Genomic DNA, 24739 nt, shown 5'->3' with positions numbered 1-24739 from the left:
TTCTGGGATATTTTGAGCTTCAGCTTCCTAAGTCTGAAATACAAATAATCCCCAATATTACATAAGTATTTCTTTGAAGGACAAATTGAATGTTTGGAGAAAATAGATCCTTTGATGTTATAGACATAGTGTTTATAATCTGATAACAAGAGATACCAGTACAGTGTTTGAAATACAGACTGTGCAACTACTTTGAGAGGGAATCAGTGTTGAGGTAAAAGCAAACTACCTGTTTAACTATGTTTTGTTTGGTTCCTGCAAGATGTGAAATAATTTATGAGCACATTTTATTTAACCAAAGTTGTTTTTTATATAAATTTTAATGACCTTGAGGAGCTCAGAGGTTCTATGTTCTTTAAAAAAAGTCTCTTTGGCTATATTCTTTTGACTTTGACCATAGAATTTAATGAAGACAAGAACTAACAAATTATATCAAGTAATAGTGTAGATCAACTAATAATAATATAGATCAACTAATAGTATAAATTTATCAATACAATACTTTGTACAAAGTACCACTCAAAAAAATACATTCACTGATTTCTAGAAGTTGAATGTCCTAAGGTGGCAATGCAAAAAAAAAAATCAGAAAGATCTTTTTAGACGTGGGTAAAAAGTATGATTCATATTTTATATATGCAAAGAGAATGTTTTCCATGTGAATTTTCTTACCCTTGATTTTTTTCTTTGATCTAAGTGGAATAATATCTCCCAATATGTTAGTAGAAACAGTGTAAGTACAAAGGTTTATTTAAGTTGATACTAGCCCCAAATTAGAAAAATGATGTTCTGAAAGCAGTTATTAGCAGGGCAGCATTGGCTCGTTCTTGTAATCAACCCTAGCTACTCAGGACACTGAAATCTGAGGATCATAGTTCAGAGCCGGCCCAGGCAACAAACTCAATGAGACTCTCCTCTCACAATAAGCCGGAAGTGGAGCTGTGGTACAAGTAGTAGAGTGCTAGCATTGAGCATAAAAGCTCAAGTACAGCACTCAGGTCCTGAGTTCAAGCCCTAAGTCCAACACCAAAAGCCAAAAAACCACTCTTAAAAACACTATAATAGTAAAAAAAATTCTTTATCAATTCTTAACTATCAGTTCAGGTTTGACTAGTTAGTAAGCTCTCCTAATATATAGTAATATCACCTAGAGGTCCAAAACAGTGCAACTATACCTCAGAGCTCCTAATTTATACTCAGGACTAGGCAAAGTAGAAAGACCTGATCTGTCATTTAGTAATTCATTTAACAATAAATTTGATATCCCATTGTGTGCAGTAATTGGAAAGGGCACTACCATGAAAAATACCTTCCTGAGCTTAATGGAATTTACAAAGTTCCTTGGGTTTTATAAAAGAAAGAATACTTTTATGTTGTGGAAAACCTTCTATCCAAGGACACTGACTTCAAATGACCCCTCCAGGATAACCACATGTTACTTGTTCTTCTAGCTAGACACTTTACCAGACTTGAAAATTGAGTAAAAAGCAGTTAAGTACTTACTCTCATAACCAGAGAAAATGTACACCATTCAAGCATTTCATGCGTATAGACACTGATAAAACTAAGTAAGACTTACAGTGATTGAACTGTGTGAGGAAATGTCTCCTCCTTACTCCTATAGGAACAGAAACTTGCTATATTTAAAAAGGAATTTTTAGGGCTGCCAATTTTTTTTTTTTTTATGGTCATGGGGCTTGAACTCTGGGCCTTGGTCCTGCCCCTCAGCTCTTCAGCTCAATGCTAGTGCCCCTACCACAGCACCACTTCCGGTTTTTCTGGTGGTTTATTAGAGATGAGTTTCACAGACTTTCCTGCCTGGGCTGGCTTTGAACTGCGATCTCCAGATCTCAGCCTCCTGAGTAGCTAGGATTACTGGCATGAGCCAGCAGCCCAGCAGGGATGCCAGTCTTAAAATAAAGGTTGTATAAGTGTTATGTGTTTGTTATAAGTGTTAAACATTTCCATCTTTCCTCCCTTCCTTCTTCTCTGCCTCCTTTTTCCTACCCTCCTTCCTTCTTCCTTTTATCAGCAATTTTTAAAGAAGTTTTCAAATAGTTTATTCATTGAGAAATCATCTAATATGAAGCATAATTAACTTTACCTAAAATTTTATCTGTATTAAGGACAAAGCAAATCTTAACATTTTTCTAATCAAAACATAAACAAAAACTGTAAAAATCCGTTACATGTATTAAATTATTGGTAGCACATAAAAGACATTTGAGCCAGGCATTATATTCCCCTATTTAAGATACTATTAATCCAACTATCTTCATGGATAAATGCTTTGTATCACCATGATTTACCTTGAACTAAAGTTTGCTTTTACAGAACACCTCAACTATCCTTCAAGATGTTAGTGCTTAAAAAAGATCATCCTTGGTTGCCAGTAATAAATTAAAACTAAGGTACTTTTCAAGAAAAAATGAGTATCAAAACAAGATGAAAATTACATAGAGGGGCTGGGAAGGTGGCTCAGTGGTAGAGCACTTGCCTTGCATGCGTGAGGCCCTGGGTTCGATTCCTTAGCCCTACATAAGCAAAAAGAAAAAAGCTGGAAGTGGCGCTGTGGCTCAAGTGGTAGAGCGCTAGCCTTGAGGTGAAGAGCTGAGGGACAGCACCCAGGCCCAGAGTTCAGGCCCCACGACCAGACCCAAAAAAAAAAAAAAAGAAAATTGCATAGAAATGTCTACTTTATGAGTCCTAGTCTAAGATACAGGCTTTGTATGCAAATCTAAAACTATGCTTTCTCCATTTCCTTACATTCCATTGTCTAAAAATAATTTCTGAAATAACTTGTAAAGTTGTAAATTCTTTGATTTTTTTTTGGGGGGGGGGTCCAGTTGTGGGGCCTGAACTCTGCCTGGGCGCTGTCCCTCAGCTCTTCAGCTCAAGGCTAGCTCTACCACTTGAGCCACAGCGCCACTTCCGGCTTTTTTCTTTTTGCTTATGTGGTGCTGAGGAATTGAACCCAGGGCCTCATGCATGAAAGGCAAGCGCTCTACCACTGAGCCACCTTCCCAACCCCTAGTTGTAAATTCTTGTTGGCATGAACTTAGTTATCTTTTCCTGAATTACATCAAAGTCACTAGTTTACTTCAAAATTCTTAATACTTGAAAACAGTTCATAAGTGCCAGGTGCCAGTGGCTGGAGTTACCCCAGGCAGCAAAGTTTATAAAACTTTATCCCTTATTAGCCAGCCAAGAAGCAGAGTAGAAGTATGGCTCAAATGGTAGAACACAAGACTTGAATGGAAAAAGCCAAGTGAGAGTACAAGGTTGAGTCAAAGCTACAGTACTAGTGTACATGCACTCACGTGCACACACATGTCATAAGTTTTAATGAACTTTGTTATTTGAAGAAGAAAAAACAGTTGTTTTTTTTCTTGATTACATTTCTGGAGGTTTCTGGTTTTTTTCACATATCCTTCCTTTTGTAAACTGAACAACAAAACCTGTAGTAAAAGGAGAACAATAAATGGCTGGGAGCCATTTATTCAGTGGTAGAGCACTTGTCAATTTTCAGTACCACAGGAAAAATGAGCATAGGTTATTTTGGATATGACAGTAGGCAATATGTAATTCATAGTATATTTTTAAAGCAAAATTTGTGGCCAACCTCTTTAGATAGGAAGTAGAAACCTATTTATTTGTTAGTTCATTGATATGTCTTTACATGTGGCTGATGTTATTGTCAAACCAGGGGGAAAAAAGTCGTGCTTCCTATATATCTGTTTTCCTGTAAAGAATATGTAATGTTGTTTTGTTCTTTATTACATTCCTTTTTAGCTCTGATATTTTCTCTTCCTGTAAGATTTTTATCTATTCCCAATGTCTGTCTTTCAGTGACTAGAGGAATTGCTACAAGAAAGATGATAATTTAAAAAAAAAATTCAAGGATAGCTTATGTATAATTGATAAAAATCAAGAAGCAGAACTAATGACTTTCCTGAAGAAGAGTTTTTATAATCTCAACAAAGGGCCACTAAAATAAGAGAAAGCATATTTAATGATTATCTTATGAAGAGTTTGTAGTTCAAACAAGTAGATTAAACACACTACCTTCAGAAAACATCTAGGATTCATTTCCTCCTCTGTATGGTACACGGGTTAGTCTTTAAAAAAGAAAGAAAAGAAAAGAAAGCCAGGCACTGGCGGCATACTCAGGTAATCTTAACTACTCAGGAGGCTGAGGTCCCGGTTCAAAGCCAGCCTGGTGAGGAAGTCCGTGATACTCTTACCTCCTATTAAACCACAAGAAAACAAGAAGTGGCACTGTGGTTGGGCACTAGCCTTGAACAGAAAAAAAAAAAAAAAAAAACTCAGGGACAGTCCCAGGCCCTGACTTCAAGCCCCAGGACCAAAAAAGAAAAAAGCTTAGAGAATGTTAATTACATACTGAATAAAACATTGTTCCAAGGAATAAAGATATAAACAAGCTCAATATATTCCCTAAATATATTAATGGAGTTAGATTGGCAGAAAAATTAGTGAATGATATTTATCTTGTGCGTGAGCGAAGTGAAGTTTATAAAAGACAGATCTGTTAATTGATCCATTACTCTAGGAAGCAATGAATAGTTGAGTTCCTACAAGAGTTCACAGAGGATAACTAATTTGAGTTTAACTTGATATTCCTTACCACTATTTTATTCCTACCCAGATATCCCTGTTCATTAGAAGTCCTCATAGTAAATACTTTTATAATGAGTCAGACTATAACAGGATTATTTTTTATTACCAAGCTAAGTACATTAATTAAACTGAATAGTTTTTAGGAACTGCAGATAAGGAAAAAGCTGCAACGGACTATTAATACATAATGGTTACCTTTAGCATGTGCAATATATACAGTGAATGACATTTTCTGGCTCCTAAATAATACTCTTTCTTATTTTTTTTCAGTACTAGAGTTTGAACTCGAGACCTTACATTTGCTCCTGCTGAGCCGCATATCTCCAGCCCTCATTTGTACTGGCTATTCTTTTTCCTGCCTAGGAACATTCCTAGACCATGATCCTTCCATTCTTCACCTCCTATCATAGCTGGGATGCCAGATGCATGCCACTCTACCAGCTTCTTCCATTGAGATAGGGCCATTATCCTCCTGATCTCAGCCTCCTCCCACATAGCTAGGATTACAGGCATGAGCCACTAGCACCCAGCTTGGAATTTATTTTCTAGAATAAATTTTATTTACAGAACAAAAAAAATTCTGCCCTGTAAATATTCTAGTGATCTGAAATAGCAGGGTTTTTTGGACCTCACATTATCTAATTAATGTTATTTCCAACTTGGAGGGTAGACCCTAAATATCCTTGGAAGGCAGCAGGTAATATTGATTAACTTTTATTGACCTTTTTTTAGGCTACAATGTTCTTTTAAATAAAATATTAAAAAATAGATTAGTTAGTTTTTGTACCTTGATTTTTTTTTTTGGTTGGATGTTTGGTTGGTTGGTTTTTGTTTTGTTTTCTCTTTTTGCAGAACTGTAGCTTAAACTCAGGACCCCATGCTTGCTAGACATACTCTTAATTTATTTTTAATATCTGTTATGTAGCTCTAAAAGTTGTAATTATATAAAAATGAACATGGAGAATTATTTTATTATTTACCTTTTGACCCTTAAATTGATTTGTTTTATGAGAGAAAACTTTTCATAGTGCCTTCCTGTGCTTCTAACTCAAGTTCAGCAGTTAACTCAAGTTCAGTTAATTAGATAATATTCTCCACTTCAGAAAAATGTTTCATGTAGTCCTTAGGACAGGACCTGGCATGTTTTATATCCACCTGTGTGTGAATCTTTAATGTTGAATTCTCATGGGTGGGGCATTAGGAGGATGAAGAACAGGTCAGTAAACCCAACTGCTTCTCATTAGTGTTAGAGTGGGATTGTTTGTTTAGAACATCTGTTGGAGCCATTGATTTGGAATAATAAAACTTCACAGGAGAGGAGAAATTATGTCAGAATAATAAATCAGCATATTCTCTTATTAGTATTATTAGGAAGACAAATGATGAGACCAGATCTCTGTAGCTGTTCCCCATGCCGAGAGCCTTTGTGGAAGTATTAACACAAGTCACTGTGGTGCTATATTTTAAAGATCCATCTAAAGTATCTTAATTTTTTATTTTATGAAAGTGTTCTATCTATACATAAATTTAAAAGTCAAATAACATATAAGGTTTTAGTGAGGCTACTCTCTCCAAAAGCCATTACATACAATTCCCTGAGCTCCCTGATTGATTTTTGATGGTAAAACTCAGAGCATCACTGTTGCTTGACTTGTGTTTTCCACTTGAGCCATGATGCCTCCAGCCCTCTCCTCTCCTTTTTTTAGGGGGACCTCCAGATTTTATATGTGTATACACACACACATATATATATAATTAATGCTAGCAACATGTACCATGTCCACATCTTTCACTATTACTCTTTTTAAATATTTCATGCATCTATAAATCTTTTTTCTCTTTTTAAATTTTATTTTTTTGTTGTTATTATAAAGGTGATATACATAAGGGTTACAGTTACATAAATCAGATAAAATGTACATTTCTTTTTGCCTCCAGATTTTTTAATGCAGTATTTGAGTAGTTATTTCTTCTGTTTGTTTGGTTTTTGTTGTTGTTGTTTTGTCAGTCATGGGGCTTGAACTCTGGGCCTGAACACTGTCCCTCAGCTCTTAAACTCAAGGCTAGCACTCTACCACTTGAGCCACTGCGCCACTTCCAGTTTTCTGAGTGGTTTATTAGAGATAACAGTCTCAAGGACTGTCCTGCCTGGACTGGCTTTGAACCATGATCCTCAGAACTGGCCTCCTTAGTAACTAGAATTACAGGCATGAGCCATTCGCCTCTGGCTTGAGTAGTTATTTCTTGATCTTTTGATGTGTGGGATCTTTTCTTTTACAAAGACAAGGACTTTATAAAGAAATTGAATGATTTAATGGAATTTTGTAACATTTAAAAATGAGAAATATTTGAGAATTAAAGATGAGTAATGAAGTTGAAAAAAAAACAAAGACAAGGACTTGAGTTCTTATCTGCCTGACTCTTAACCAACTTTTCTTCTGTGAAATAATTTTTATTGGATTGTCATAACCTAGTATATTATTCAGCATTAGTATGGGAGTTCCCTTGCCTCTTATTTTCTACTGTTAATTTACTCTCTCCTTTTGGTAGACCTTATTCAGTAGCTCCCTGCAGGGGGAGAAGAGATGAGGGTACTTTAATACCTGAAATACTGTCTTAGTATTTTCAAGAATACTGTTGGTTAAAAACTGTCAAACCTTGGAAATTTAGAGATGATGCTGTATTATCTCTAATATCTGCTGTTGCTATTGAATAAGACCAGAGTGATTCCAGTTCCTTATACCTTTTGAATGTGGCCTGTTTTTTGTTGTTGCTGTTGTTTTTATTATTTGGTTGTTGATTGGTTGGTTGGTTGGTTGGTTTTTGTTTGTGATACTGGGAATCAAACCCAGGGTGTCTACCACTGAGTTACATCCCTAAGAACTGTTTTATTTTCTTTTGCCTTCATGAACTTAAGGAATCTTTTCCATGTCCCCAGGGATACAAAATTTCATCTCAAGAGATATTAGAGGCAAAAATCAAGGCTAATGCTCTACCACTTTAAGCAACAGCACCATTTCTGGTTTTCTGGTGTTAATTGGAGGTAAGAGTCTTACAGACTAGCCAGGCAACAGTGGCTCACACTTGTAATCACTTGTAATCCTACCTACTCAGGAGACTGGATCACGGTTCAAAGCCAGCCCAGGCAGGAAAGTCCATGAGACTCCAATAAACCACCAGAAAACCAGAAGTGGAGCTGTGACTCAAGTGGTAGAGCACTAGCCTTGAAAAGCTGAGGGACAGTGCCCAGGCCAAACTTTCTTGCCCCGGCTGGCTGTGAACCATGATAGCAACCTAGGAGTGAGGCATGAGCCAAGAGTAACCAGCTTAAAATGATATTCTTAAGAGGGAAAAAAATCACCCCTTTGCCTCTCTGTACTAGATCAATAGCATATTCTTCTGCTCCATACAATGTCCCTAAAACACACTTGAACCAAGTACTTCTCTACAGTTCTTATAGGATCAGTTCCTGGGATTTGGAATACTATAGATAACTACTAGAGGACTACAGAATACAGTCTATAGTCTTTACCCGGCTCCATTTTTGAACTTGTATCTGTTCGTATATAAGATATTGTACTGATACCAAGATAAATAAACAATAATCCTAGTCTTCAATGATATCTAGTTTTAAAAAAAAGTAGACAAACTCACTAATAATAAAAATGTAAGCCAAGGGAGATAAAAGGCACAATGTAATAATGAATGTACAATAACATGTTGAGTTGAAACCCTTTTGGACAACCTCTTAGTTTTTATTTTTATTTTTAATCTATGGTAGCACAGAAGATCACATTTGATTTTCACTAACACAGAGGGATTTTGAAAGCAGAGAAAGGAAATGAATATACAAGGATTTACATGAACCAAGAATGAAAGACCTTTATAATTAATTTTATGCCGTAAGTAAAATATAAATGGTGATCCTGGCAAGAGACCTGAAACAGATCCAGGAGTCCATTAGTATCATGCTTAGCAATTCAAAATGTATTCTAAAGTACAGAGGATGAAGCAGATAATCATCAAGAAAACCTCTAACTAAAAAAAAAAAGTAAAAGAAAACCTCTAACTAGAAACCATACTTTGCCAGATAATTTGTAGGCAGTTTTAAGATAAGAGAGAATAAAATAATTCTGAAATGTTTAAATCTCTGAGTTTTATTTCTTGGTATATTACTTCAAGATTCTTAAGTTTTCTCACTAGTATTTGTAAATGTGAAAGTTGAAGTATTCAGACTTCCTTATGAGATTGGCTTGCATTTATTAGCTTCTTTGTGACCTTGAGGAAGTTACTTTATTCCAGGTTGTAATTTTGCATGAACTTATAAGTATGCATGGGTATGCTATCCTTGCAACATATAGTTCAGTGTTTGGTCTATTAAGATTCAGTACTTTGATGATGATGATGATGATGATGATTGCTACTTCCATTGCAAAACTTCCCAATTTAGTAAATTTAAATACTAAAAGAAAAAGAAAAATTTAAACTGGACACTGGTGGCTCACATCTCTAATCAAGAGACTGAAGTCTGAGGATCGCGGTTCAAAGCCAGCTCAGGGAAGGAAAGTCCATGAGACTCTTATCTCCAATTAAGTACCAGCAAGCTGAAGTAGAGCTGTGACTCAAATGGTAGAGTGTAATCCTTGAGTAAAAAAGATCAGGAACAGCATCCAGGCCCTGAGTTATACACACACACACCTTTCAACCTAGAAAAAAAATTGTTCATAACTAAAACATTTTTCTTAAGTATAGGATTAATTATTCTGTGATGCTATTTTACCTTGCAGATATATTTAATATTTCATTCTGTAGCAGAATGAGAAAGTAGTAAGCTGGGAGGTAAAATCTTGAAAGAGATAGACTTCTCAAAGCCTGATCAATAATAAAATAGACAATTTTAGATGTTTGTCTTGTTTGTTTTCTTATTAAGTCCCAGTTAGGTTATAAAACCAAAGTATAGTAATAGCACTGTTCTGTTTAATTTGGGTCTTATAAATAGATACTAAATCCCACAATGTTTTAAATTCCCAACATTTAAAAATGGTGAACATCATTGTAATTAATTTGGTTCCAGTTTTGATTTTTCACCTCTAGTGTAGAGGTTGCCTGATGGGAGCATTTCCATGTGAAAACCCAACAAAAATTTCAAATTAAACTTTCATCTTCTTCCGATTGTCCTTTCTTTTAGCTCCTGACTCAGTTTTGAAATTGTTAGGAAGCAATCAGCTTGGAAGATGAGCTGGAAATTAAAGGAAAGTTTCTCTTCCTAAAACTAAATCTCATTCCCCTACCACCTATGTATGTAGACTTTATTCTGTGAGGAAAATTGATAAAAAGTTTCAGAAAGTTTCTAAATATTTTCTGGTGTAATTTGGACATCCTGTATGTTCTAATGCATATGATTAAGTAAGTTTATAATCTAAGATCAGATTTTCAGATACTGTTAGATAATTTACAACTGTACACCTGGGCTAAATACAGCCTTCTGCCTTGTAAGCTTGGTTGGAATACTTGTCATTGCTGGAGAGTATAGTTGCCTCACACTGACTATGTTGTCTGGAGGACTAAAAATATTTACTAGGAGGCCATTTGTAAAAATGTTTGCTGACTGGTTAGTATCTTCAAATTAAGGAAAGTACTGTTGCAGTTTAAGTGAGGTTATTCTGCAAAGACTTGCTGCTATTAATGCTATAAATCTGTGCATTTAAAATGCTTGCTAAATAAATATTGATCAGACAGTTCAAGAAATCATAAATGTTTATAAATAAAACTAGTTCATTGTTTATAATCAAAACAGATTGAGGCCAGGTGCTGGTAGTTTACATCTATAATCCTAGCTACTCAGAAGACTGAAATCTGATTATTTCAGTTCAAAGCTAGCCTGAGCAGGAAAATCCATGAGAGTCTTATCTCGAGTTAACCACCAGAAAAGCCAGAAGTGGAGCTGTGGTTCAAGTGGTAGAGCACTAACCTTGAACAAAAACTCCTCAGGGACAGTGCCCAAGTTCTGAATTCAAGGCTTAAAAATTGCACCAAAAGAATTGAATCTTTTAATTATCATATACTAAGAGTTGATCATTCTAGGTTCACAATTGCAATTCTATATATATTTGAAATTTTCTTTATAAAATGTCCCTGTCAAAGTAGCTTATATACTGGGTTCTGGTGGCTCACACCTATAATCCTATCTACTCAGGAGGCTGAGATCTGAGGCTTGTGGTTCAAAGACAGCCTGGGCAGAAAAGGTTGTGATGAGAGACTCTTATCTCCAATTAAGCACCTAAAATCCAGATGTGGAGCAGTAGCTCAAAGTAGTAGAATGCTAGCCTTGAGCAAAAAAGCTTGGGGGGAGGGGAAGGCCTGGGAAACTGGCTCAGTGGTAGAGTGCTGGCCTTGCATACATGAAGCTCTGAGGCTCTCAACACTACATAAGCAGAAAAAGTCCAGAAGTGGTGCTGTGGCTCAAGTGGTCGGGTGCTAGCCTTAAGCTGAAGAGCTGAGGAACAGTGCCCAATCCCAGAGTTCAGCCCCCATGACCAACAAAAAAAAAAGAAAAGCTTAGGGACAGTACTGAGGTTATGAGTTTAAGCTCCACAACAGACCAAAAAAAGAAAGAAAAGAAAAAAAAAGCATATATAACCTATACTTACACAGTGCTTTTCCTAAATCGTATGTCCTGGTTTTTAAGCTCAAAAGCAGCTACATAATAGAGTTGATGTTACTCTTTGCTTAGTAACTGAACCAAATTTTTTTTCTTATTGCTTAGCAATGTAAACTTAATGATAAAGTCATGTATTTGTTGATGTTTCTTTCCCAAGTAGTGCTTACATTTATTAAATTTGAAAGCCTTGTTTATCAGTTCCCCTGGCCCAGAATGCCCATAATTTAAGTGTCTGTATTCAAATTGTTTGTAACACCCAAAAACAATTTATCTGTGGGCCTCATTCATTTTCCCAACTCCCAATCCATGTTTAAAAAAAAAAAATATATATATATATATATATATATATCCTTTGTTCTTCACATGAAATAACTATATTTTATTTTAGGAATTAATATTTTCTCAGTAGTTTAATTGCTTGTTTAGGTTTGTTTCTATTCCAAAAATTTCTGAGCATTGTCTACTAAAGCATGTCCCAGTTTCATCTCTACTATTGGTTCAGCCTCTTCTCATTGCCATTAGAGCACTTTATGTTTTTTTTCCTACAAACCAGTCATCTTTACCATATAAAGCTCATTTTATTAGTTCCTGCTACCTGTATAGCTCCTCAGGATAGCAGATGTGGACCTCTGTGATTTGACCCCCAGTACCATCTCCAGCCTTGTCCAATTTAAATTCTACACCGCTATGTTAAGTATGATAGCTTGTAGTTACATCAGTGGAATTTCATAGCGTTTTATTTTTGGCCAGTATTTCAGACCTGCCTTACCAAGTTTTCCAGCCTTCCTTTCTTGTAAGCAAAACCATAGATAGCTTATATTCATCTTTCCAGCTCCAAAGTCGCTACTTCTAGAAAGCTTCCCTGAAGCCCCTCCCCTTTAATCAAAATTGAGTGTCTTGTCCCATACCTTTTTCATAGTTGTGTATAATAATAGTGTTTAATAATACTGCAAAATTTTTTAAAATAGTGCAAAGTTACCTTTTTATTTGTCATGTGTCCCTAGCATTTACCTACTGTTCCAGGCTGGTATTAAATACAAATATCTCCCCCTAGCTGCTTTTAATTTTCTCTCTCTCCCTCCCTCCCTTCTCTCTCTCCATCCCTCTTTCCTTCCCCCTTCTCTCCCTCCCTCTTCTTTCTCCCTCTCTACTTCTCACTGTCCTTCCTTTCCTCCCTCTTCCTCCCTCTGTCTCCCCTTATAACCTAGTTTAGATTCCAATGATTTATCATAGTTTCTAAATTTGCTCCTTCTCTCCTCAAAACCAGTTGCTCTAAATAAATGGTCATTAGATTCAAGTGGTCCACATCACTGCCTAAAAATCTATTACACTTGCTCAGAAATCCTCTTGTTTTCACCTTCCAAAACTGTTTGTGCATATGTACCAGTCCTGGGGCTTGAACTCAGATCCTGAGCAATGACCACCCCTTGAGGCTTACCTGTACTTCTGGCTTTTTGGTGCTTAATTGGAGACGAATCTCATGGACTTTCCTGCTTGGGCTAGCTTTCAACAGGGATCCTTAGATCTTAAGCCTCCTGAGTAGCTAGGATTTACAGGAGCCACTGGTGCCCAGCCACCTTCTAAAACAAGTCTTCTCATGCCAACTCAAAATTCCAAGACCATTGAACTTCACTCAGTACATAAAGAATTTTTAAAATATTTTAGTAATAATTTAGTAATTTAATCTCAACATTCACTTTCTGGCATTACATCTATTTATTATTATAAAGGTGATCTACCAAGGAATTATACTTTCACAAATCAGGTAATGAGAACCGTATCTTCTGTTCCCTCACTCTCACCCAGTCCCCCTCAGTGTCTCCACCCACGAGCTATATAGTTCACTTTCATCAGAGTCCAGTGAGCTCCACTGCTGTACTTTTTCACTCTTTTTCCATTGAAGATGTACACTTGAATACACCATACATAAAGAAAACAGAATCATCAAAAAATGAAAATTAAAACAAAAGGGAGTTCATTTCATTATAGATTATTTGAAAGAAATATGGCCTTTGTGTTTCTCCCCTAAGAGTATCCTCTTTTGCTCTCACTGTGTCTGAGTATCTAGAATCCTGTACAATTTATCATATCACAGTGTATTTTAGATTTAATATCGGCATATCAGAGAAAACATACTCCGTATCTCTGAGATTGGCTTACCTCACTTAACATTTGTTGTTCCATCCACTTGCCTGCATAGCTATGTAAAATTCCATTGTGTATAGGTATTATAATTTTTGGATCATTCATCTACTGTGGGACATCTGGGTTTTCCATATCTTGGCTATTTTGAATAGTGCAGCAATGAAAATGGATGGATGTGCAGGTGTCTTTATCATATCCTGGCTCATGATGTTCAGAATAGATGCACAGGAGTGGTATGACTGGGTTGTAGGGAAGATCTGTGTTTTATTTTTTGAGGAACCTCCAGACTGCTGTCCAGAGTGGTTGTACTAGTTTACATTCTCACTTAACAATTCCCATTTCCTTTGTAGCCAGGAATGATAAGCATTTCTTCATGTGTTTCTTTGCCATTCTTTCCTCTTCTTTGGAGAAGTCTCTCCTTTGCTTCCTTGCCCATTTTTGTGATTGATTTATTAGGTTTGGAGGGTTAGTTTCTTGATCTCCTTGTGAATATTAGATATTAGGCCTTTGTCTGACATATTGCTGGTAAAGATTTTCTCTCAGTCTGTTGGCAGTCTTTCTGTTTAGTAATATTTCCTTAACTGTGCAAAAACTTTTTAATCTGATGTAATCCCACTTGTCAAGTCTCTCCTGTTATACCCCCTAGGACTCTTTACAAGAAGTTTCTGCATATACCTGTAAGTTCTAATGCTTCTCCTATTCTCTCGCAGTAATTTCAAAGTTAGGGTACAACATTGAGGTCTTTGATCCACTTTGAGTTGATATTAGTACATGGTGACACACAGGGATCCACATTCCCAATATCAACTATTGAAGAGCTATTTTTTCCCACTGTATGTCTTTGGCTCTCTTATAAAATATCAGATAACTGTAAGTACGGGTTTTATTTCTGGGTCTTCTAATCTGTTCTATTGATTTTTTTGGGGGGGTCCGGTCATGGGGCTTGAACTCTGGGCCTTGGTGCTGTCCCTCAGCTCTTCAGCTCAAGGCTAGCGCTCTACCACTTGAGCCACAGCGCCACTTCCAGCTTTTTTCTTTTTGCTTATGTGGTGCTGAGGAATCAAACCCAGGGCCCCAGGCATGCAAGGCAAGCACTCTACCACTGAGCCACCTTCCCAGCCCCTGTTCTATTGATTTTTGAGTCTCTTTTTTTTGCTAGTACCAAGTTGTTTTTGTTATACCCCTGTGGTAGACCTTGAGGTCTGGTATTGTGATACCACTCGAATTACTTTGTTTGCCTAGAATTGCTTTGGCTATCCTAGGTCTTTTGTTTTCCATATGAAATTTTTTATTGTCTATCTTGGTAAAGAAGGTTATTGGGATCTTGGTGGGGATTACATTGAATTTCTGTATCATTTTTGGCAGTATGGCCATTTTCACAATATTGAGTCTACCTATCTATGAACATGGAAGGTCTTTTCATATCCAGGTGTTATCATTGATTTCTTTCTTCAGATTTTTATAGTTTTTACTATAAAGCTCTTTTACATCTTTGGTTAGGTTTATTCCTAGGTATTTTATTTTATTTAAGGCTATTGGAAATGGAGTTGTTTTCATGATCTCCATCTCTGCTTGTTCATTGTTGGCATACAGAAAGGCTGCTAATCTTTGTGGGTTAGTTTTGTATTCTGCTACTTTGCCAAAGTGGTTTATCAGCTCTAGGAACTTGAGGATGCAGTCGTCTTTTAGGTCCTTTAGGTATAAGATCATCTCATCTGTAAATAAGGATAATTTGAATTCTTTTTCTATGTGAATCACTTTTATGTCCTTTTCTTGCCTTATTTCTCTGACTAGAAATTCCAAAGGTATATTGAAGAGGAATGGAGAGAGTAAACATCATTGCCTTGTTCCTGATTTTAAGGGAAATGGTTTTAGTTTTTCACCATTCAGTATGATGTTGGCCGTTGATCTGTCATGTAGAGTGTATTGTTTTAAGGAAAATTCCTTTTATTCCTAGATTCTCCTGAACTTTTAACATGATTGGATGTTGGATTTTGGCAAAAGCTTTTTTTGCATCTATTTTGATGATCATTGATTCTTGTCTTTGGTTCTGTTGATGTGGTGAATTACATTTATTGATTTACATATGTTAAACCAGGCTTACATATGTGGGATGAAGCCTACTTAGTCATAATGAATTTTTTAAGAAGTTTCTGGATTCCATTGGATAGTATTTTATTGAAGAGTTTTGTATCTGTGCTCATTAAAGAGATTGGTCTGTAGTTCTTTATTTTGTTGGATCTTTACTGTTTGGGGATGAATGTGATATTGGCTTCATAGAATGAGTTTGGAACTGATCCTTCTGTTTCTATTTCACTGAAATGTTTGAGGGGTATTTGTGTTCATCTTTAAAAGTCTTCTAGAATTCAGCTGTGAATCCATTGGAGCCTGGGCTTTTCCTTTTGGAAGACTTCTGGTTTCTTAATCTCGTTGCATGTTATGGCCCTGTTTAACTGATTTATATATTCTTGGTACAGCTTAGGCAGTTGGTTTATCTCTAGAATTTGTCCATTTCTACTAGGGTTTTCTTATTTGAGTATAGGTTTTGAAAGTAGTCCTTTATAACCTTTTGGATTTCTTGGATGATTGTTGTAATATTTCCTGTGCCATCTCTAATTTATTAATGTGAATCTCTTCTTTGTCAATCTTGCTAGGGTTCTGTTAATTTCATTGATTTTTTTTCAAAAATCCAGCTCTTTTGTTTCATTGATTTTATGTATATTTTTTTAGTCTCTATTTCATTGATTTCTGTGCTAAGCTTTGCTATCTCTGAAGTATAGTAGTTTGGGATTGAATTTGTTCTTGTTTTTCTAGCAGTTTTAGTTGCATCATGAGGTTATTTACTTGAGCTGTTTCTGGTTAGAGCTATAAACTTTCCTCTCAGCACTGCTTTTGCTGTATCCCAGAGGTTCCTCTGTGATTTGTTTTCATTTTTATTGAATTGTAAAACTTTCTAATTTCCTCCTTTATTTCTTTAGTGACCTATGTGTTATACAGTAGTGTGTTAATCAGTCCCCATGTGTTTGAGTGTTTATGCAATATGTTTTGTTGGTGAAAACAGTTTTATTCCTCTGTGATCAGATAGAATGCAAGGTGTTATCTAAGTCCTCTTGTATTTGCTTAGGGCCTTTGTGTGTCCTATGATACCAGTTTTGGAGACTGTTCTTAGGCTGCTGAGAAGAATGTAAATTGGTTCATTGTTGGGTGGAATACTCTGTAGTGATATCTGTTAAGTCCATTTTGGTTCATTTAATTCTGAGGTTTATCTTCTGTTTGTTTTTTCTGTCCTTTGCTGAGAATAGAGTGTTAAAAATCTCCCACTATTATTATGTTGAGGAACCTCCATACTGCTTTCCAGAGTGGTTGAACCAGTTGACATTCCCACCAACAGTGTAGTAGTATTCCCTTTTGGCCACATCCCTGTAGGCATCTACTGTTATTTGTTTTCTTGATTATAGATGTTCTAACTGGGGTAAGGTGGTATCTCAGTGTGGTATTGATTTGTATTTCTTGTATTCCAAAGATGTTGTATTTCTCTTGTATTCCAGAGATGTTGAACATTTCTTCATGTGTCTATTGACTACTCTTATTTCTTCAGAGAAGTCTCATTTTAATTCTCCCATTGTGATTTTTATAGGCTTTTTACATAAACACAGTTTAGATTTACAGAAATTTTAGCAAGATGACATAGAGAATTCCCGTAGTCCACCACCCAGTTTCCCATTATTAATGTCTTATATCAATATGGCACAGTTGTACAGTTGGATAAACCAATATTGACACATTATTACTTACTAATGTCCATGACTTACTCAGATTGCCTTAGTTTTCACCAGATTTTCTTTTTCCTATTCCCGTATTTCGGTGAGGATACCATATTATGTTTAGTAATACGTATAGCTATAGTAGTTCCTCAAATTTTCCTTAATCTTGGTGATTGTGACAGTTATGAAAAGCACTGATTATGTTCTTGTACATGTCTCAGGACTTATATTATTCTTTTATTATTAGACTGGGGTTATGTGGGTACTGAGAAGGTCACAAGAATAAAGAGCCATTTCATCACATTATCTCAAGAGTACACAGAATTAACATGATTTGTCACTGTTGATGTTGACCTTCATTACCAGGCAGAGATGGTATTTGTTAGATTTCTGTACTATGAAGTCATTGCTCCCATGCATCCCGATCTGTTCCTTAAGATAATCTCAAGAAGGAAGGCACTTTTCACAGACTATATTTAAGCACTGATTTGACCTCACCACTATTTACTCATTTCTGTCAGGGTGAACTCATGAATCTTATACTTTGGATTATAATTTAATACTACTTAAATTACTGTATTGTATAAGTTACACAATTTTGGCTGCTGGGTATTGCCTTTAATCCTCACTATGGATTTTTGGTAGGTTGGTAGGTTGGGGTTTGGGGTTTTTTCCTTTATTTTAGAGTTCTTCCTTTTTGTTACTATATACTATTTAGTATATATACTATATATGTAGTATATACACAAGATAAGCCTGAAGTATATAGTGTATATATAGTGTGACTCTATATATATAGTATATATACACTATATAGTTAAAGCTTATCTTGTACATTTCTTGCCCCATTTTTCAGTGTTTTAGCTTTTTCTTTGAGCCAGACTGGATTCTGAAATATTATTTATTTGTACTACAGTAGCCTGAGCTATTTGTAATGAGTATATTTTCATCAAAAAAATTTCAAGAATTGTCTGTTTGCTTTGTGGTTTTTTCAGCTATGTTGAATATTTTGGGTTTTGATTTTGTTTTTATCTTATTGCAACCAAGATTGCCATCATCCATGTGTCAGAGAAGCATTTTGTTTTCTTGTGGTGCTAAGGAACAGACCTAGGGCCTTACCATGCTTCCCCTCCCCCTACACAAAAACTAACTTGCACACTCTTATACTTTCAACTTTGTATGTTGTGATTTTCTTTCTTCTTATCACTTAGCAAGAATGAACAGAAAAATGCTTTATGAGTTTTTTTCAGAATCATACCCTTATGATAAGTTTTTTTTTAATGTCTGAGTCCCAGCTGATCCAGGGAAGATATGGGATGAGCTTGAACCATCATGCTAAAACACAGAAAAATACTCAGAATAAAAAGCTAAGGTACAGTCTTAGACCTGATTTCAAGTCCCAATACTAGCATACACACAAAATAAAAAGATGAGTATTGATAGTAAGCTTCCTAAATTTAGTAAATAGTTACATTAGAAAATATTTTGTTCTTATGAAATATACAATAGCATACTGAATTCAGTAAAGGACCTTATGTCTGCAAACTCAACTTCTCAAATGATCCAATAAATAATTGTATATGTAGACAGAGTGAATGCAATACTATAAGGAGCACAACAGCAAACTGAAGTAAAGACTACATAGGAGTTCTCTAAGTCTTGAAAATTTTCTGATATTTTGAAAATACTTGAAAACAACATTCTTTTTTATGTTTTAGCTCTTTTTAAGGCACAAAATGATGTAATGTGTATGAAGGTTCAGTCAGAGAGACTTTCAAAAGAATACGACCGACTCCTGAAAGAACACTCAGAACTTCAGGTGAGTGACATAAACTCTTACATTTTTTACAAATAAACTATTCGGATTATGTGCGGTGTGGAGACATGGGTGAAGTGGTAAAGCACCTGCCTGGCCCTAAGTTCATATACCAGTACAAGAGAAAAAAAAAGTCTGTACTTAATTTTTTCTTTCTTAAATGATCTAAGAAGCCAGACTTACCTGAAGGGTGAAGTTTAAGCTACTGCAACTAAAAATAAGATAATTATAACATAAAGAATTGTTAACATGCTAACTTAGAACATTACAGTTTCAGTGAAGTTTTAAGGAAAAGAAAATTGAATCACAAAAGATAGCAGCATTAAAAAACATATGAGTTCTGGAAAGTTTTGAATTTTATTGTTCACTATATTCATGCCTAAGTGAAGTCAAAATTGAAGTTCTATACCATACTCTTGTTAACTCAGATCTGAACCATAGATTTGCTTTCTTTCTCTATCCAATTCAATAAGAGTTAACTGTAAACATTGATACTAGGCTTATTTTTTCTCTTCAGCTGTCAATTACAAAACTGAATTGATTTCCCAATAACATGTTTTTTAATAGTATTGGATGTCAAATCCAAGGCCTAGTGCTTATATAGGCAAGTACTCTACCACTGAGCTAAACCATATCCCCTCCAAGCCACACAGTACATGGGAAAATTGTGGAAGAGACTATTCTATTCCATAGGCATCCTTGGCATGTGACAAATAGTTGCTATACATGCTCATAGACTTTGAAATAGACAGACTTGAATACCTATACATGGCCTCATATTAGGTTTTTTATGTTGAGGTTATATTATCTTCCGGGAACTCGTCTTCATGTGTAAAATCAGAACAGTACCTTGTTCACTGGGTTGTTGGGAGAGCTCAGTAAAATATATAAGATACTTAGTAATGTCCATGGCTGATAATAAACAATCAAAAATATGTTTATCATAATTTGTTTATTATATCTGTTAAACATCAACCAGTGGGCTTTTCCAAAGTATCAGAAATAAGTGCCATACTGAGAGTTGAGTTGGGCCTTTTTGATAACACATGTAAGTCTTATATTCTTTTACTTTGTAGATAATTTTTGTTGTTGTTGTTGTTTTGTTTTTGGGTCCGGTCGTGGGGCCTGAACTCTGAGCCTGGGTGCTGTCCCTCAGGTCTTCAGCTCAAGGCTAGTGCTCTACCACTTGAGCCACAGCACCACTTCCGGCTTTTTTCTTTTTGCTTATGTGGTGCTGAGGAATCAAACCCAGGGCCTCAGGAATGCAAGGCAAGCGCTCTACCACTGAGCCACCTTCCCAGCCCTTTGTATATAATTTTTAAAATAATAACATTCATCTGAACATTCATGCTCTGAACAAGGCACTTGGCTAATGGTTTCTTAAATGCCGCTGTGTTTATTTCCCATGGTAACTAAAATATTTTAATACTCCTTGTGAATAGAAAACAAAGCTGGGATTCAAAGTCAAGAAATGATTCTCTAGAGCCTTTGCTAATAACCAGGTTCTTTGGCCTGTACAGGTCATTGAAATGCTTTCTTGGATTCATTCTCCCTTGCTGTCTTAGTTCTAGGCAAGTTTATCCAAAGAGAGGCACTAGCAGAAGACTGAAAGCTGAAGGAAATTCTAACTCAGGGCTTTTTCCTACTTTCTGTTTTACGCACCATTTCCTTCACAACTCCCACTTCCCTTCCTCTTTGGTCCCAGATCCTGCTGGGCATGTTCCATATGCTGGTCCTCCGGTGCTCCCTACCGTATCTGCTCATTTTCTAGTGTTCGTGTGTTTACACTCTCATCACCAGTAACACTAAAAACTAAAAAGCAATAGCCTTGAGGGGGAAAAAAATATCAAGGATAGTACCCATGTCTTGAGTTCAAGTCTTAGCAATCTGCACAAAAAATTCTTATTTTTATATCTTCTAAGTATATTTGGATTTCTCAATCTAATCCCCTCGATGTTGTAGGCACTAAGTATACTACAAAGCACTCTCTTCTAAGTATGTAGTCTTTGCCTTTTATTTGCCCTGGCACTCTTCTAGGAAAGAAAAAGACAGAATTGACTCAAAAGTTATTGACAGTACCTCTCAGTTTAAAAAATTCATTTTAGAAAATCACCCTTCATTTAAAGACTTAATAACAACTACACCTCAAATGGATTTTTTCCCATTTCCCTTTATTCTTCCTTTGCCAAAAATCTTCAATTGAGTTTGTAGTAGTGGAATTTTAAATTTTTTGTTTTCCTGGAGGTACCTGTAAAACAAAAGTAAAATGGGTTAAGACATGCAAAAATTTGCTTTGTGAAGTATTAATTTCCCCTTCTAAATATGTTCCAACCGGGACTCAAAACTCCATAGTGTATGGGGCTGGGAAGGTGGCTCAGTGGTAGAGTGCTTGCCTTGCATGCATGAGATCCTGGGTTTGATTCCTCAGCACCACATAAGCAGAAAAATCCAGAAGTGTCATTGTGGTTCAAGTGGTAGAGCACTAGCCTTGAGCTGAAGAGCTGAGGGACAGCGCTCAGGCCCAGAGTTCAGGCCCATGACCCACCAAAAAACAAAAAAAAACTCCATAGTGAATTTTGAGACTTTTATCTATCAGTCCATATTTTCACATATGATTATTCTCAAGATTGTTAGCTAGACACAGAAGAGAGGAAGATTTTCAAAAAGTGCTTGTATCTATGAACGTGTTTCTCACTCTTTGCTATATATATTTTCTTCCAGAATTGCTTAGATAAAGGCAATAAGAAAGGACAGTGAACTTCTCTGAAAGAAGACGGTGGTACATCATATCAAGATAATAAATTTGTTACCATGTTAGCCAATAGAAAATTTTAAATTCTGAAAAACATATGACTGGCCAACACTTTTTAATGATACACATAGGTCGTATAGTAGTGACATCAAAATATTTGATAATGTTTCAGATATAAAGTGTGTAAACCAGCTCTATAAAAATATATGAGCATGTTTAGTTTCATATTTACGTATTGCTAGTAATATTGGTAAATGGTAGCTTTTTACCAATACAAAGAAAAATTTATTAGCCATTTACTTCCAAAGTCAGAGTATTCTAAGCTGCATGAAACCATTAATAGCTTTGAAAGCTTTGATGAATTTTCACTAATAATCTGTTTAATCAGATGATTAGGATGATTGATATGTTTGAAAATACTATTAAGTGGGGCTGGGAAGGTGGCTTAGTGGTAGAGCGCTTGCCTTGCATGCCTGAGGCCCTGGGTTCAATTCCCCAGCACCACATAAGCAAAAAGAAAAAAGCCAGAAGTGGCGCTGTGGCTCAAGTGGTAGAGCGCTAGCCTTGAGCTGAAGAGCTGAGGGACAGCGCCCAGGCTCAGAGTTCAGGCCCCACGACCGGACCCCCCCAAAAAAAATACTATTAAGTATCAGCAAATTTGCATATAGCAAAATTAAATAAGGATACATGATTAGATCCACCACAGAGTTTGCAAAGAACCAAAACAATGAAAGCAATAGCCTTAGTAGTTTTTCTTAAGTCTGATGGTATCGTAATATGGTTTACTAAAACAGCTATATAAATTTTATTTTTGTTACTGTGCTTCCATGCCTGTTGGACTGCTTTTTTATTCACGTTGGTTTTAGTAAGAAATAGTATTCTACCTTTTCAAGTAATAGAGAGTTTACATCTATTTGCATAAACTGTCATACACTGTACTGATTTTACATTGTGGAATTCTTTACCTAAAATTTCAATGTATTACATCCAGAAAAGCAATGTTTTCTGTAGTTACAAGTTACTGATTATGCAAATATTACCTCAAACATACATACACTGGTGTCACACAGTTTCTCTGAAATGTTTCTGTATTCTGGAAACTAAACATTAAATATTTTTCTATTTGAACAAATAGATTTGGGGATAAGAATAATAGGACTTAGTTTGCTTCAATGTTTAGATATGAAAATCTACTTCCTTGTGTCATGAAGACCTAAATATAAAAGGAAATAAAAAATTGCAACTGGAGTTTCTAATTCTCTGGTCTTTTTTCATCTTCTGTTTGTTTTAATACCAACTTCATGTGTATTTAATTTTTTATTGTAAAGTAGATGGAATGAGCAAGTATGGTCATTTTATTTCAGGTAAAAGTCAGAAGTTGCTGCTAGAAAACATGAAGGAGACATTTAACAGGAGTAAGAAATAGGAATTTTACCATATGGGCTGACACCACCATAAATAACAAGAAAAGGGAATGTTGAGATAAAAGAGAACTGAACAAATAACAGCTCCAAGCATATACTCAGAAATACCAAAGTGAAAGCTACATGGGTAAATATACAGATACTGAGTATTTGAGACCTTGGCCTACTCTATAAAAATCAAGTCTAATGTCATAGAGGAAATGCACAGCTTTAGAACTGGAAGAACCAAGATCAAACCCAAGCTTTACCACTTAGTCATGCGATTGCCAACAGGTTTCATATTTGTTAGGCCTCCATTTCTTCATCTCCAAAATGAGAATAAAAAAATTTAGGTCAGGATTACTACATAAATGGGGATAACAGTGATTCTCAAAGTTGTTCTGACAGTGTGGCAAGAAGAGTACAGGTACTCTGAAAAAAAGGGTTTGAAACTGCTTTTGCAGAGATCTTTGGCTGCTTTCCGGATGTGCTACAGAGACCTCAAAACTTTGAACAGTTTCTTAAAGTAGAAACGAAAAGTTTCTTAAAGTAGGTAACATTGACACATAGCCAAGTTTTAACCAGGAAATTTGACTCCAGAGTTTGTGTATTTTACCTCTGTGCCAAACTGTCTTATAAGTTGTATTCTTCCTAATACTTTCATTTCCAGTGATGATGTTTAGCAAATCCTATTATATGAGAAAATATGTATTTCAAGATGTAGTTATACTACATATTTAATTATTCCTTCTCATTGTTAATGACTTCTTTGTCTAGTGTAATATAAATTCAAGCAAAAGACTGTTATTCTTGCCCCTTTCTGTCAGAATTGCATGGGTTGGGCATACTTTCTTCCTAATCACAAATGTGCTTAAAATTCTGGTCCCAGGGAAGCAGCACTTAAGATCTAGCTTAGCACTCTGGAATTTGGCAGGAGTCATCCTTGTTACTTGATCGACTCCATCTTGGACCCAGGTAGGAGTATAACTAAAGATTTCTGATTCCTGAGGAGGCTTGCTTGATTATTTTTTCCCCTCCACCTTCAGCTGTTACTGAGGGTTAATTGGCAATAACATCTCACAAACTTTTATTGCCAGGCTGGCTACAAACTGTGTTCCTCAGATCTGTCTCCTGAATAGCTAGAATTGTAGGCATGACCAACCAGCACCCAGCATTCCTGATTCTTTCCAGTACTTTGGGGAACCTGAATTCCCTTCTAATGAGAGTCCTGCTTCAAACATTTAAACTAGAACTGAATTTAACTACTTTTTGAATCTCCCCATGTCACAATCCTGGCTGGATCTCTAAACATTACCCATTTTTGGTAATTACTTCAATGCCACTCTCTCCTCATTGGACCTCACAGCCACATGTGCATATATTTGTTTTCTCTTATCTCTGTGATTTAGTTTACTTCCCTATTCTCCTGCCAGTGCACACTGCCTTCTCACTGTCCCTCCCAGCTGATGGCCCTTACAAGTCTCCTTACATGTGACATACCATGCATTTAAGTATCCATTATATAGTGAATATAGCGGTACTGGTAAGCATTAACATCTG

The 24739-nt window shown here is 35.9% G+C and overlaps 1 protein-coding gene across 1 annotated transcript in view; it reads left to right on the top strand.

Moving 5' to 3' along the window:
- The window catches only part of Bcap29 (B-cell receptor-associated protein 29), a gene marked incomplete at its 5' end in the record, with an annotated part of 35350 nt that extends 13562 nt beyond the window's left edge, over positions 1-21788 (top strand). The window contains 2 exons of the mRNA XM_013034717.1: positions 18927-19027; positions 21746-21788. Coding sequence (XP_012890171.1) covers positions 18927-19027; positions 21746-21781 — 137 coding nt within the window. The remainder of the gene's footprint in view (positions 1-18926; positions 19028-21745) is intronic.
- Positions 21789-24739: the final 2951 nt, after the last annotated feature.

This window comes from Dipodomys ordii, unplaced genomic scaffold (assembly GCF_000151885.1).
Source record: "Dipodomys ordii isolate 6190 unplaced genomic scaffold, Dord_2.0 Scaffold195, whole genome shotgun sequence".
Lineage (NCBI taxonomy): Eukaryota > Metazoa > Chordata > Mammalia > Rodentia > Heteromyidae > Dipodomys > Dipodomys ordii.
This window is presented reverse-complemented; position numbering and strand designations above follow the sequence as displayed.